The 14,154-nt window shown below is 37.6% G+C and overlaps 1 protein-coding gene across 3 annotated transcripts; it reads left to right on the plus strand.

Annotated features, from left to right (window-relative positions):
• Positions 1-758: 758 nt before the first annotated feature.
• LOC103849469 (callose synthase 9) lies at positions 759-12,479 on the plus strand. 3 transcript variants are annotated; one of them, XM_018654039.2, is made up of 49 exons: positions 759-999; positions 1,077-1,174; positions 1,264-1,418; positions 1,639-1,735; positions 1,824-2,063; positions 2,144-2,233; positions 2,374-2,471; positions 2,549-2,666; positions 2,789-2,932; positions 3,380-3,456; positions 3,532-3,610; positions 3,689-3,811; positions 3,876-3,981; positions 4,074-4,197; positions 4,286-4,478; positions 4,558-4,610; positions 4,706-4,766; positions 4,903-4,945; positions 5,116-5,165; positions 5,385-5,471; positions 5,590-5,675; positions 5,795-5,816; positions 5,908-6,005; positions 6,114-6,192; positions 6,296-6,453; positions 6,532-6,652; positions 6,807-6,904; positions 6,979-7,069; positions 7,155-7,318; positions 7,399-7,508; positions 7,687-7,818; positions 7,924-7,992; positions 8,074-8,257; positions 8,361-8,475; positions 8,753-8,872; positions 9,091-9,206; positions 9,287-9,370; positions 9,444-9,556; positions 9,622-9,674; positions 9,753-9,929; positions 10,009-10,056; positions 10,134-10,292; positions 10,484-10,698; positions 10,768-10,926; positions 11,009-11,114; positions 11,183-11,302; positions 11,726-11,776; positions 11,873-12,055; positions 12,141-12,479. In XM_018654039.2, the coding sequence occupies exons 1-49, from the start codon at positions 831-833 to the stop codon at positions 12,297-12,299; spliced, it is 5,595 nt and encodes a 1,864-aa protein (XP_018509555.1). In that variant the 5' UTR covers positions 759-830; the 3' UTR covers positions 12,300-12,479. The 3 variants fall into 3 exon arrangements, with proteins under 3 accessions (XP_018509555.1, XP_009124472.2, XP_018509572.1); XM_009126224.3 differs by having other exon boundaries at positions 8,080-8,257; XM_018654056.2 differs by having other exon boundaries at positions 1,077-1,129.
• Positions 12,480-14,154: the final 1,675 nt, after the last annotated feature.

Genomic DNA, 14,154 nt, shown 5'->3' on the forward strand with positions numbered 1-14,154 from the left:
TTTGCTGTGTACTCGGTTATTTAGATAATAGCTTAATCTAACAACTTCCGGAGACCGTTCAGCTGAGGTTGAAGCCACTATACTATTAGCGTTTGGATCCCAACGCAAGAAGTATCTTCTTCCTCGGTCCCCGAAACAAAAAACACAGCTTGTGAGGAAAAAGAGCATAAAGATGTTGAACAAAGAGTTAGGATGCAGTCTTATCAGTTTAACATGTGAGCTTACCATTGGTATAAACTACTTTAACTTCTTCCTAAAGAGATTTAAAAAAAAAAAAGAAACATACTTGAACTTGATAGTTGAGGTTTGTTGTCACTACTAAACAGATCATGCTCCCATTTATCGTCCTGCCTTTGCCTGGAAGGCAACGAAGAATCTAAGTCAGCAAGCTCCCATTCTTTTTTCAAAAGAGAGACCTAAATCGAAACCCTAAAATCTATCCAGATATCTCCGAGAAGAAGAACATAAACAATAGAAAGACAGCGATAGGTTTTGGTCTTGCCTTGACGAGGACATCGGTTCGGTCGGGTTGAGAATTAAACAAGGAAAGGATTAACCGGAGAAAACCGTGTTGGTTTAAATTTAAAATGGGAATGTGATTTAGCCGGTTCGCACGTGATTCCTTTTTGTTTATTTTTTAAGAACATAAAGATTCCTTCCTTCGTTGTAATGGTTTTGTTCGTGGAAAAGTTTTTTATGTGGGGGTTAAGGTTTATATTAACTATCACCTAAAGAAACTTTTTGAAACTTATTATAAAGACAGGGCGAGCTAGCTTTCAGTTTCAACCTTCTTCACTAAGTCTTCCGTGAGTGATACAACACTGGTTAAAATGTCTCGAGTGGAGGCTCTATGGGAGCGGCTAGTTAATGCTGCGTTACGAAGGGATAGAACAGGAGAATCAGCTGGTGGTGGTTGTCCTGGTGAGGGCAGAGACATAGATGATATTCTGAGAGCTGCTGATGAACTCCAAGCTGATGACCCCGTCATAGCTAGGATCTGTAAGTTGTTGCTTGTTTTCTTCTTATTCTTCCTCTGTGCAAAGTTGTGACTATTTCCTTTTTTTTTCTTGCTGCAGTATGTGAGCATGCTTACTCGCTTGCACAAAAACTTGACCCTAATAGTGAAAGCGTAAGTGTTTTACAATTTAGAACCGGATTGATGTCCGTTATTAAGGTATATCTCTTCTTCTTCTTCTTCTTTGGTTGTCTCATGGTTTTTCTATACTCATATACTGTACATTGTTCGACCTTGGTTTATTTCAGCAAAGAGATGAAAAAAGAGAGGTTGAGACCATAAATAGAAGTCAAGATATTAACCGCCTGCAAGGTTTTTACCAGCGGTACAGAGAAAAGAACAATGTTGACACGTTAAAGGAGGAAGAAAAGCAGCTCTGTGAGTCAGGCGCTTTCACTGACGAGTATGTATACTAACCATAAAATAACATATTCTGTCAATTTTATGTTCATGATCACAGGGCCGGATTTGGGAAATTAGAAGTTACAAACATTTCTTATGCTTATGTAAATCTTTTAAAAAAAATTTGGAGGGCCAAAGTCAATGTTTCATTAGGCTTGGACTAGATCCGGCCCTGGTTATCTTAGTTCTTGTCCAAACTCTGTGTTGATATTGCCTTTCAGGCTAGAGCAGAAAACAGTAGAAAGGAAAAGAGTCTTTGCCAACCTTAAAGTTCTGGAACATGTGTTGGAGCAGGTTTCAAAAGAGATCTTTGAAGAGGTTGTTTACATTACTCAGTCCACTATTGGTGAAAGTAGCTCTGTAGATTTCAGTTAATAATAATCAAAGTAACTTTGTGCTACTACAGCTGAAGCATGCTAATGATTCAGATGCTGCAATGAGTCATGAGGACACAGTTGCCTACAACATTGTTCCTTTTGATGCTCCTGTCACGGCAAATGCCACGACGGCTTTCTGTGAGGTGCAAGCCGCAGTTACAGCGTTGAAGTATTTTCCAGGCCTGCCAAAATTGCCTGCTGAGTTCCCCCTTCCTGCAACAAGGAATGCTGATATGCTTGATTTTCTTCACTATATATTTGGGTTTCAGGTTTGTCTATTTGAGAAGCTTTCTTTATTAGGAAATCATCTTTCACATATTGTGTGTTTATGTTCTACTTATGGCCTCAGAGAGACAGCGTCTCCAATCAGCGTGAACATATAATTCTTCTTCTTTCTAATGAGCAATCCCGCCTTAATATTCCTGGAGAAACAGAACATGTAAGTACCAAAGGTTTTGATTTTTCACATGATTAATTTCACAGAAGTTTTTGGATAAGAAGTAGATTATTCATGATTTTGCGGTGAGTTACATTTTAAGATCTAATGAGTAACTTTTTTTCTCTTATGCTCTTTCTCAGAAACTTGATGATGCTGCAGTGAGTAATGTGTTTTTGAAGTCCCTAGACAACTACATTAAGTGGTGTGATTACCTGTGCATTCAACCTTCATGGAGAAAGTAAATAATCTCATCTTCCTTGTCCTTTCCTGCTACAAACTCTTGCATGCTCACTCCGATTTTTTTGTAAGATGCAGTTTAGAGGCTATAAGTGGAGAAAAGAAACTGCTATACCTCTCTTTGTATTTCCTGATTTGGGGTGAAGCTGCCAACATACGGTTCCTTCCGGAATGTTTGTGCTACATATTCCACCATGTAAGTTTTGATATGTATGCAGAATCTCCTAATGTTCTGAATTGCTACTGGTTCTATGGTAGTTTACTAATATATGTTGTTCATTTGATATTATGTGCTCATGCTGAATATTTGTTTTGTAGATGGTAAGAGAAATGGATGAGATCTTACGCCAGCAGGTTGCTCGTCCAGCTGAGAGTTGTAGACCAGTCGATAGTTGTGGCTCTGAGGATGATGTATCATTCCTTGATCATGTTATTTCTCCACTGTATGAAGTTGTATCAGCGGTATGCTCTCTGAAGTCTTCTTTTCACCGCCTTTAGAGAGTCTCCTTTGATCCCACATAATGGTGCTTTTTAGTAGAGAACATACATCATGGAATGTAGCAAGACAATGTTTGCTAGATTAGGAAAATGATTGGGATATATAGTCATTTACTACTGCTTTTAGTTGGGTAATGCATGTAACTCTTTGTTTCAATGAACTTGTAACCAGTGTGCAATTTTGTTTTATTGTGTTATTTGAGAGGGGCTATTACATTTTCTGGTATTCCTTAAAGATGTGATATATGTTTCATTGCAGTATAGTTTGTAATTATAATCAAATAGTAGTTGGTTTTCTAGTAAAAAATGTCCTGTTGTATCATGTTTGAATATTTATTTTTAAGACAGTGTTGGTTTGATTTAATAGTCATGCTATAACATGGGCTATTATAAAAATGTTGGTCCGTGCAGGAAGCTTTTAACAATGGCAATGGCCGAGTACCTCATTCAGCTTGGAGAAACTATGATGACTTCAATGAGTACTTTTGGTAAATTTTTAACATCTTTGTCTGCTGAGTTAATTAATTTCCTTCTCTGTTGGCTAACGTGTTTGATTTTTCTAGGTCGCTTCAATCCTTCGAGCTTGGTTGGCCGTGGCGAACCAGTTCATCTTTTTTTCAAAAACCTAGACCTAGAGCAAAGGTTTGTGTTAGAGGTTATTGTAGTAGTGCTTGTGGTTTTGTTCTTCGGTGAGATGACCATCATCTGATGTCATTGTAGTTCGAGCTTAAACCCGGTAGAGAAAAACATCGAGGAAAGACTTCCTTCGTTGAGCACCGAACGTTTTTGCATCTCTACCACAGCTTCCATCGGCTATGGATATTCCTCGCTATGACGTTTCAGGTTTGTTGTATGTCTACAAAATGCTCTCCTGCTAGTACCACACTCTTAGCAGGCTTCTTTACAGGCACTGGCCATAGTTGCGTTCAATGAAAAAAGCCTTGCTTCCAGGAAGACTTTGCGTGAGATTCTCAGCCTGGGACCGACTTATGTTGTGATGAAGTTTTCCAAGAGTGAGTCTTAAAACCTCATAATAATTTATTTTAATTTTGAGTAATATTATGTTTGAGTGAAGACAAAAGCATATGCTTAATTAATGTTATAGGTGTTCTGGATGTCTTCATGATGTATGGTGCTTATTCTACTACAAGACGTCTGGCTGTTTATCGCATGTTTCTCCGTCTCATTTGGTTTGGTCTTGCTTCTGTCTTCATATCTTTCCTCTATGTGTATGTGAAACTTCTTATGGCACTTTTCACTTTTTTTGGGGGGTAAGTTTTTTGCATTCCATTGTGTGATAGTTGGTTGTGTGTGCAGGAGAGCACTTCAAGAAGATAGCAAACCAAATTCTGATTCAGTCATGTTCACGCTTTATGTGATTGTCATAGCCATCTACGGTGGTGTTCAGTTCTTTTTTGGTGTCCTGATGCGCATCCCAGCTTGTCACAACATTGCTAATAAATGTGATGGGTGGACTGTGGTTCGATTCTTTAAGTGGATGTGGCGCCAGGTTTCTCTTTCGTTCATGGTTAATATTTGGATCATCTGGTAATAATCTCTGATGCTTACTTACTTGATTGTATTTTCAGGAGAGACACTATGTTGGCCGTGGCATGTATGAAAAGACATCTGATTTTATAAAGTAGTCTCTTCACCTTAATTATTTTAGTTATCTGTATACTGGTGACTTCAAATGTTGGTCTAGGTATGTACTACTAACCCATTCGTATGACGCAGGTACTTGCTGTTTTGGCTTGTTGTTCTGTCTGCAAAGTTCTCGTTTGCGTACTTTCTTCAGGTTGGTTCTTTTGGCGGGAAGCATAATTTGTAACGATATGTTTGATAGTTGTACTAAAGATTGTGGTTACATGTGACATATATAAATGTTACATCATAAAATACTACTAATATTTCTCTTGCTGGTGAATTTGCAGATAGAGCCGCTCGTTAGTCCAACAAGGATGATAGTGAAACATGGTAATATTCCTTATTACTGGCATGATTTTGTGTCAAGAAGTTATAAGTATGAAATAGGTCCCTCAGGATATGTTATTAGCTCTACTATTATAGGTTTCTTGCTGATACATGTACTGATGATAATCTCAAATATTTCATTCTTTCTACGATATTTCTTTATCTGGATGCAGGAAACTATAATGCTCTGACTGTTGCCAGTTTATGGGCTCCTGTTGCCTCTGTAAGTTCAATAGTCTTTTAATAAAGGGTTGACACTTGTTTTGCTGGAAGAAATCACTGAATCAAGAAGTAGTTGTTTCTAGAGAATCACTTCAGTTTTGGGATGATTTTGTTATTAAAAAAATATTTTACCAATTTTGGTGAAATTTATTAGGATGAATGTTTTCACAGATTAATTTTTATTTCATTGTACTGTAACTTTATCTTTCATATAATGCAGATATACCTGTTAGACATCCATATATTCTACACCCTTGTTTCTGCTTTTTTGGGTTTCTTTCTCGGTGTGAGAGATCGTTTGGGAAAGGTAAGTGTGGTTACACTTTTCTTTTGTCTTAGAAATGTCAAAATCAAGATATTTTATAAATGTTCATACACTGTCTTTAAGAAGTTAGGGTCCTTACGTTGCGTTGCCATTTTCACAGATAAGATCTTTGGAAGAAATTCACAAGCAATTTAAGAAGTTTCCAGGGGCCTTTATGAGGGCTCTTCATGTCCCTATAACCAATCGGTTATGTTCCTTTCCATTTTTTGTCATTTTACCTGCACATCTCACTTTATATTTGTTAACTATTATTAACATTTTTCTCGTCTTCATTACCTTTCGACTATAATCAAAATTATGTGCAGGTCTTGGGATCCTTCTCATGAGGTAGTGATGCTGCTTCCCTCTCTGTTTTACATTTTTGCAGTACTATGTTAGTTTCTTCTTCTCATATTTGCATGTGTTTATCAATTCAAAGGTTGTGGATAAGAAGAACAGAGTAGAGGCAGCTCACTTTGCTCCATTTTGGAACCAAATAATAAAATGTCTACGAGAGGAAGACTACATCACTGATTTGTAAGTGCTTTAACTAAGCTGTTGTGTCTCATGATTTCTCTTAGCTTCAGCTTTCTTTATAGTTTCATCATTGTTACCAATTTTTCTCATATGAAACCATTTCCCTAGTGAGATGGACTTGCTCCTGATGCCCAAGAATTATGGAAGTAGACTGGTTCAGTGGCCTCTCTTTCTTCTTTCCACCAAGGTGAGTTTTGTTCCTCTCTCCTGTATTAAAAACTCAATGTTTAAGTGTGGCTATATGTGGACATTTCTTAGTGAAAATCTGTTTTCATATTTATCTACTGTAGATATTATTGGCCACAGAGATTGCTGCTGAGAGTAAGTCACAAGAGGAGATTGTGAAGAGGATCGAAAAGGATGCCTATATGAAGTATGCTGTTGAAGAAGTCTATTACAGCCTTGAACGTGTCCTAATAACAACGCTGGAAGCCGAGGGGAAGATTTGGTAATGGGTTTTGTCAGCCCTAAGATGACTTTGCTGGATGGATAAGTGATGATATTTATTGTGAATATTATTTTGTAGGGTGGACAGAATCTTCAGAGACATCCGGACCAGCATAACTATGAGAACTATACATCTTGATTTTACGTTGAAGAAACTCTCCCTTGTTATCACGAGAGTGACTGCACTCTTAGGAGTCCTGGTATTCACATTACCATGCTTATTATTATGTCTTTCTCAGAAAGTGTAACCGGATCTTAATTATTATTATTATAGTAGTAGTACTAATCTTCAAAATATTGTACTTTCCATTGTTATATTAGTACTGATCTTCATATTTTTTTTTTCTTGGACAGAAAGAAAATGAAACACCGGAGAATGCAGCAGCGGTTACCAAAGCACTTCAAGATCTATACGATGTTATGCGGCTTGACATATTAGCTGTTGATATGAGGTACATACAAACTCGATGATTTGGCAACAATCCTATTCTTTTCTTTGCTTCCAAAAATATGTTGCTTGGTGTAGGGGTCACTATGACGCGTGGAACGTGATAACTCGAGCATCGAATGAAGGTCGTCTGTTTACAAAGTTGAAATGGCCTAAAGATCCCGAGATGGTACATTGATGATATATATAAATATATTCATTGTCAAAGGCTATAACTGCACCGATTCAGTCGTTTACTTCTTTGTGGTTTACAGAAAGCTCTCGTCAAAAGATTGTACTCTCTACTTACCATCAAAGACTCTACAGCGCCGCATGTTCCTAGAAATCTTGAGGCCAGACGCAGACTTCAATTCTTCACCAATTCTCTTTTCATGGATGTGCCACAACCAAAGCCTGTCCACCAGATGTTATCCTTCAGGTATTTCATGTTCCACATTTCCATCATTTTTTTCCAAATAACCTCTTACTATATCTTCCCTTTAAACTTTTTTTTTCAAGTGTCTTCACTCCATATTGTTCTGAGGTTGTGCTGTATAGCATGGCTGAACTCACAAAGAGAAATGAGGATGGGATATCAATCTTGTTTTACCTTCAGAAAATATATCCAGGTGTGACATTTGCCTAGCTTTTTTTTTCATGTTTCTTACTGTTAAGTTGATTCTGCCTTAAATTTTGTAATTACCATCATAGATTGATGCCTAATATATTCTCAATAAATATATTTTTGATGTTTGAATAAAAATTAGATCAAAAACTAGTTTTCATTAAAATTTGATAATGTTGCAGATGAGTGGAAAAATTTTCTCGCACGAATAGGAAAAGATGAAAATGCGTTAGAAGGTGATCTACATAATGAGAGAGACATACTTGAACTTCGATTTTGGGCTTCGTACCGTGGACAAACGTTAGCTAGAACAGGTAGGTAAAACAAATCGCTGCATTTTTTTTGCTTTCTTGGGGATAACTGTTTCACTTCAAGATCTGATAGCTTATGTGTGTTATCTGGCAATATTATATCTGCAGTTCGAGGGATGATGTATTATAGGAAAGCTCTCATGCTTCAGTCTTATCTGGAAAGAAAAGCTGGAACAGGTAAGATCAGGCTAAGTGCTTTCTAATACACATAATCATTTTTGGTCAAGCTTTTTTTCTCAAGGGATATCTCATCACCAGTTACAGACGAGGAATCCACACTTTATGGTAATAACCCAACGGATGCTGAAGGATTTGAGTTATCTCCTGAAGCAAGGGCCCAAGCAGATCTAAAGTTTACATATGTTGTCACATGCCAAATGTATGGAAGACAGAAAGAAGATCAAAAACCTGAAGCTGCTGACATTGCACTGCTAATGCAAAGGTAATAATTAGACACCTTTTCTGGTTTTCTATACCTTAAAGTCTAGAGCTTCTGCCTATCATTGTGTTATTACAAAGCTGATCTGTTTCATTTATTTTGTCAGAAACGAAGCCCTTCGCATTGCCTACATCGATGTTGTTGATACTCTTAAAGAGGTTAAATATCATAAAGAATATTATTCAAAACTTGTGAAGGCCGACATCGATGGAAAGGATAAGGTACACCGTGATCATCTGTGAAGTTGATATATCGGTGTTTTTACTAGTTTATAATCTATGTTTTGAATCTTTCATCCAATCAAAGTATGTGATTTAGAAAATATTTTGACTCGATAAACGACTCAAGACATAAGTTATAAACTAGTAAAAACACCAATACAGTATATTAGAAATCACAAAACTAGTGTTCTTGTTTCCTAATGTTAAAAACATGTAAATATGCTTTAAGTTCAAAACATGTAAAAATGCTATAAGTGGTTTTATTCTGGCTATGCAGGAAATTTACTCCATAAGATTGCCTGGGGATCCAAAACTTGGCCAAGGCAAAGCTGAGAATCTAAACCATGCCATTGTGTTTACTCGCGGAAATGCAGTCCAGACTATTGATGTGAATCAAGTGAGTATGCCTTCTTTCAAGATCTTCTATGCTTTTGTTATAGTTAAGTTTTCTGGAAGTTTATATAACATAAGCTTTGTAAAGAGTATATTGAATTACAGTTTGGAGTTGGACATCTCATCACATTGTGAATGCACCTGAATCTTCTATCATGATTACATGCCTGCTTTACATTCTTTTCGTGCTAGCTAAATACATCTTCAACCTTTATTTGTTAGGATAATTACTTTGAAGAAGCCTTGAAGATGAGAAATCTTTTGGAAGAATTCGATAGGGACCATGGTATAAGACCACCTACCATTCTTGGAGTTCGGGAACATGTATTTACTGGAAGGTGTGAACACCAGACATTCGTATATATCTATTTTCTTATTTTATATATACTTCATCTTACATTAACTGTTTATGATGCAGTGTCTCCTCCTTGGCCTCTTTCATGTCCAATCAAGAAACTACCTTTGTAACTCTTGGCCAACGAGTACTGGCAAAACCCTTGAAGTAAGTTATTACTACCACCAATAAGTTTATTTTCCTTGACTTAAAAACTCATATGGAATCCTTATTCTGTCAGGATCCGCATGAATTATGGTCATTCAGATGTCTTTGACAGAGTTTTCCATATCACACGTGGTGGTATCAGCAAGGCCTCTCGGGTCATCAATGCTAGTGAAGATATCTTTGCTGGTAAGAACATACACAAATGGTTAAAAAATGAATGTTGAGCCCATTTTGATGCTATGATTTTTCAGGTTTAAACTCAACTCTACGTCAAGGGAATATTACTCATCATGAGTATATTCAAGTATGCACTTTAAACTCTTTACAATTTAAAAAAAAAATGAACCGTATATATATACATATGTATTAATTTTATTTACAGGTGGGCAAAGGGAGAGATGTGGGGCTCAACCAAATAGCTCTGTTTGAAGGGAAGGTTGCTGGTGGTAATGGTGAACAGGTTCTTAGTAGAGATGTATACAGACTTGGCCAGCTTCTTGATTTCTTTAGAATGATGTCATTCTACTTCACAACAGTTGGCTTCTATTTCTGTACAATGGTATGTCCGTCCTCTTGTATCTGGTGCTGTTACTGAAGTTTAATACTGATGATTTGACATTTTACATGGTCTCTTGCAGTTGACGGTGCTTACTCTGTATATTTTCTTGTATGGGAAGGCATACCTGGTAAGCATGGTTACCTATTCTGGTTAAGATGCTGGGTGAAGGTCTCTAATCCCCTACTTGTGTTTGAAATTGGATAGGCGTTTTCTAGAGTTGGAGCTACTATTCGAGAAAGAGCTATTCTTGTGAACAATACTGCACATAGCGCCGCCCTCAGCGTTCAGTTTCTGCTTCAGATTGGTGTCTTCACTGCTGTGCCAATGATTCTAGGCTTTATTTTGGAACATGGTTTTCTCCAGGTATTTGACTAGAATCTCTGGAGACTGGCATGTGCTCTGAGAATGCACATTCCTCTACTTGATTATCTACAGAACAATGAAGCATGTGTTCACTGATGACATATAGTCATTTGGTGAAAATGAGCTAATTTACTTTTGTGTGTTTTGGTTGAAAGTAGAGCTTGTTTATTTAACAATCTTTCATTTTGTAGGCCATTGTAAGTTTCACAGCTATGCAGTTTCAGCTGTGTACCGTCTTCTTCACATTTTCTCTTGGCACAAGAGCCCATTATTTTGGACGGACACTTCTCCACGGTGGTGCTAGTGTTTGTCAACAGTACCAAGCCACTAGAAGAGGGTTTGTACTCAAGCATATCAAATTTTCTGAGAACTACCGTCTTTATTCCAGAAGTCATTTTGTTAAAGGGTATCTCTCCTCTTATACTCTTTGTGTCTTATGTCTATACATTTCAATGGTATGTTTTTTTTTCTCTAGGATGGAGGTTATACTCTTACTGGTTGTCTACCTTGCTTATGGAAATGATGAGGCTGGTTCTGTTTCCTACATACTTCTGACGGTTAGCAGCTGTTTCTTGGCTTTCTCTTGGCTCTTTGCTCCTTACATGTTCAACCCTTCTGGATTTGAGAGGCAAAAGTAAGTAGTGCTTGTCTGATTTAGTGTTGTGTTGTTGAGCAACATGTTCCCTCATGGAGCAAGATTTGTTTTCTCCTTCCAGAGTGGTGGAAGACTTCAAAGAATGGACAAAGTGGCTCTTTTATAGAGGTGGTGGGATTGGTGTGGAAGGAGCTGAAAGCTGGGAAGCATGGTGGGAAGAAGAACTGGTAAGAGTACTCCATTTCCAGATTTTGTAAATCTTGTTTAATCCGGGAAACTAATATCTTATCAACAGTCTCACATTGGGACCTTGAGTGGGAGGATGGTGGAGACCATATTAAGTCTACGATTCTTTATCTTCCAGTATGGTATTGTCTACAAACTGAACGTGCATGGATCAGATACATCATTTGCGGTACAATGTTTTATCTTTGTCTACACTTTAGCATATCATATACACTATTTGCAGTCTTAGCGTCATAGTTTTCATTTTAAGACCATCTGATATAATCAATCACTTGTGATAATGTTGGTTACGGTGCCATTTTTGGGGTTTTTAATGATGTTTTGAATGTGTGTAGTATGACCTGGCTGGTGTGTCTAGGCGGGATTTGTATTAATTTTATTAGTCTTCTTATCTTGTTTATCTTCTAATGTATTTATAACTTTTAGTTTTAGAGTGTAACTTACATTGCAAGAAACAACATGTCTTGTACTTCCATGAGTATGAAACTAGTTGAAGAGTAGCAGAACTTATTTGTGATTTGTTATCAAAGTTTCTTTATGATCTTTGCTGTGAAGGCAGCTGCTTAATAATATAGTACTTGTACATGTGCAGGTGTATGGTTGGTCATGGGCTGCATTTGCGGTGATTTTAGTTATTTTCAAGGTTGGTTTATTCATTTTCTAATAAACTTAATTCTCTTTGAGCATATTGCATTACATGATTCTGATATATCTAACATTCGGATGTACATTGAAACAGGTCTTTGCCTTTATTCAGAAGATTGCTGTCAGTTTTCGGCTTGTGCGTAGGTTTATACAAGGCCTTGCCTTATTGGTGTCTCTAGCTGGTATAATCGTAGCGGTTGTGCTGACAGAGTTGTCAGTGCAAGACATATTTGCTAGTGTTTTAGCCTTTTTACCAACAGGATGGGGAATCCTTTCTGTAAGTTTCTTTCTTATCACCTTGTTACCTTCAGTTTCTAATCTCTTTGGAGTTCAGTTTAACAATGTACTATCTCTTGTTGTAGATTGCGTGTGCTTGGAAGCCACCCATTAAGCGGATTGGGATGTGGGAATCAGTACGTTCCCTGGCAAGGCTGTATGATGCAGGAATGGGAATGCTCATATTTCTTGCCAGTGCGTTCTTATCGTTGTTCCCGTTTGTCTCTACCTTCAAACACGTATGATGTTTAACCAAGTGTTTAGTTGAATGCTATCAGTGTATATAAATGTGTTTTTCTTTATTAGTTTTATGAGTTAACGAGTGTAGTAGTAGTAGAAAATGAATGAGAGCCTATTTGTAAAATTTGAAGCATTTTAAGACTTTTGTAGATTCGGTACATGTTGCAAGTCAGACTTGTGTAGTATTGTTGTGTACATATGTTGCTTGAAGACAAAGCGAAGATCAAACTGCATGTGACTCTTCTGGTGATGGTGATTCGACTGGTCTCCCTCTGATCTTCGCTGCCAATCTTGATAACAATTGCTTAAGCCCACCTGCTTTCTTTCATGCAAGAGAAAACAATACAATCATATAAACACTAGAATCCATGTCAATTTTGCCATCTGAATTGAAAGCCTCAGTTTATTTTGAAAATCCTCAGCCCTAGAGCATTTGGTGACTAACCTTAGCTTTTGAGAAACCTTTCCTCTGCACCAATTCATCATAGCTTTGATTGATAATAACCGAATAAAAAATAAAAAGGTTTGATTTGGAATAGACGTGGAAACTCCTTTAGTTTAGCGGTTTGACTAAAAGTTCATTAATAATTCTACACTGACAATATACGGTTCAAATCTCAGAAAATCCAAATTATCGAATAAAAGTTACAAGGATTGAAATAGAGTTCATATCATGCTACCAAAAAAAAAATCGGTTCAGTTTGGTAACTTTTTGATTAACACTAATAAGTAATAAACTGAAAATCGAATAACCCGACCTAAACTGAATAAACCGGAAATCCATGCCCAGACGTGAGACCATATAATTACTCAACAGATTGGATCGTATCTACAAGATAATAGTTATTTACAAACTGAGCTATGTGACAACTACATATTAATCAATTTGTGAGATAGATACAAGAAAAAAAAGTTTCCCATTTGCAGAGAGAAAAGGAAGAGAGATACAGCCGCCCCTGCTCCTCCCTACAAGTCAAGACCTGTATCTTTTCCGGTGACCGGCGCGTGGCGGCTCTGTTAGCGCCACCGCCGGTCAAATCCTTCATAGTTTCTCGTCCTTTAGGTGTTGTTCTTTTCTGTGTTTAGATCTGTCCAGTTTTCGGGTTGATTGTCTTGAGAGCTCGTGGCTTGGAATGGTTTGTCAGATTTTCCGTGAGTCCCGTTGTATGCTGAAGCCATTGTTCTTTATTTTGTTTATGCGGCTATGGCCGTGGTTGGTTTTGGCTGCACATGGTTTCGTCTAGATCTAGAACAAACCCTTCACTGGTTTGCGTGTCCGTTCAAGTTTGTCTTACCCAAATCTCTTCTTTCGTGTCCAAGGAGTTTGGTGTAGTGAGTTTCACAGCTCGGTCTATCTAGTGGAATGGTGTTGTTGGTTTATTCTTTATAGGGAGGTTCGTGGCTTTACTAGTGGGTTCCTAAGCTTGCAATTTTTCGGTTCCTTGGTAGTGATTTGAACGCTATCCTGTCCTTTGTTGCCGCTTTCTTTCTGTTTCGGTGGGTTTTGGCGGGTTTAGACTTCGTTGGTCTCCAGATCTGTTGAGATTGGAGTGGTCTTTGTAGGGCTTTTATTGAGGCGTTGTTTGGTCGCATGAAGTGCGTCACCGCCGTATCCGGAAGTGTGCGTGACCCTAGAGTGGTTCTATCTTGCCGGGTTATAAAGTCTGGGTTCTTTGGTTTAGAGAGGAGTGCTCTCTGTTGGTAGAAGTTGATGTTATCGTTCGGTGGGCCGTGGGCGACAACGATAAATCTCGTTCAGAGTTCAGAAGTGTTTGGATGTATCGAGATGTTGCAAGCTGAAGGTGTTAGTTCCTCTATGAGGTTTTGAATTTCCTTATTTTGGATTTGTATTGTAAGCTA

Source organism: Brassica rapa, chromosome A01 (assembly GCF_000309985.2).
Source record: "Brassica rapa cultivar Chiifu-401-42 chromosome A01, CAAS_Brap_v3.01, whole genome shotgun sequence".
Lineage (NCBI taxonomy): Eukaryota > Viridiplantae > Streptophyta > Magnoliopsida > Brassicales > Brassicaceae > Brassica > Brassica rapa.

Bases quoted from the DNA above. Each gene is read 5' to 3' on its own strand.
- LOC103849469 (XM_018654039.2), top strand. From the start codon at position 831: ATGTCTCGAGTGGAGGCTCTATGGGAGCGGCTAGTTAATGCTGCGTTA. The intron at 1,000-1,076 runs GTAAGTTGTTGC...TTCTTGCTGCAG, and splicing joins CCCCGTCATAGCTAGGATCT to TATGTGAGCATGCTTACTCG. The intron at 3,982-4,073 runs GTGAGTCTTAAA...TTAATGTTATAG, and splicing joins TGTGATGAAGTTTTCCAAGA to GTGTTCTGGATGTCTTCATG.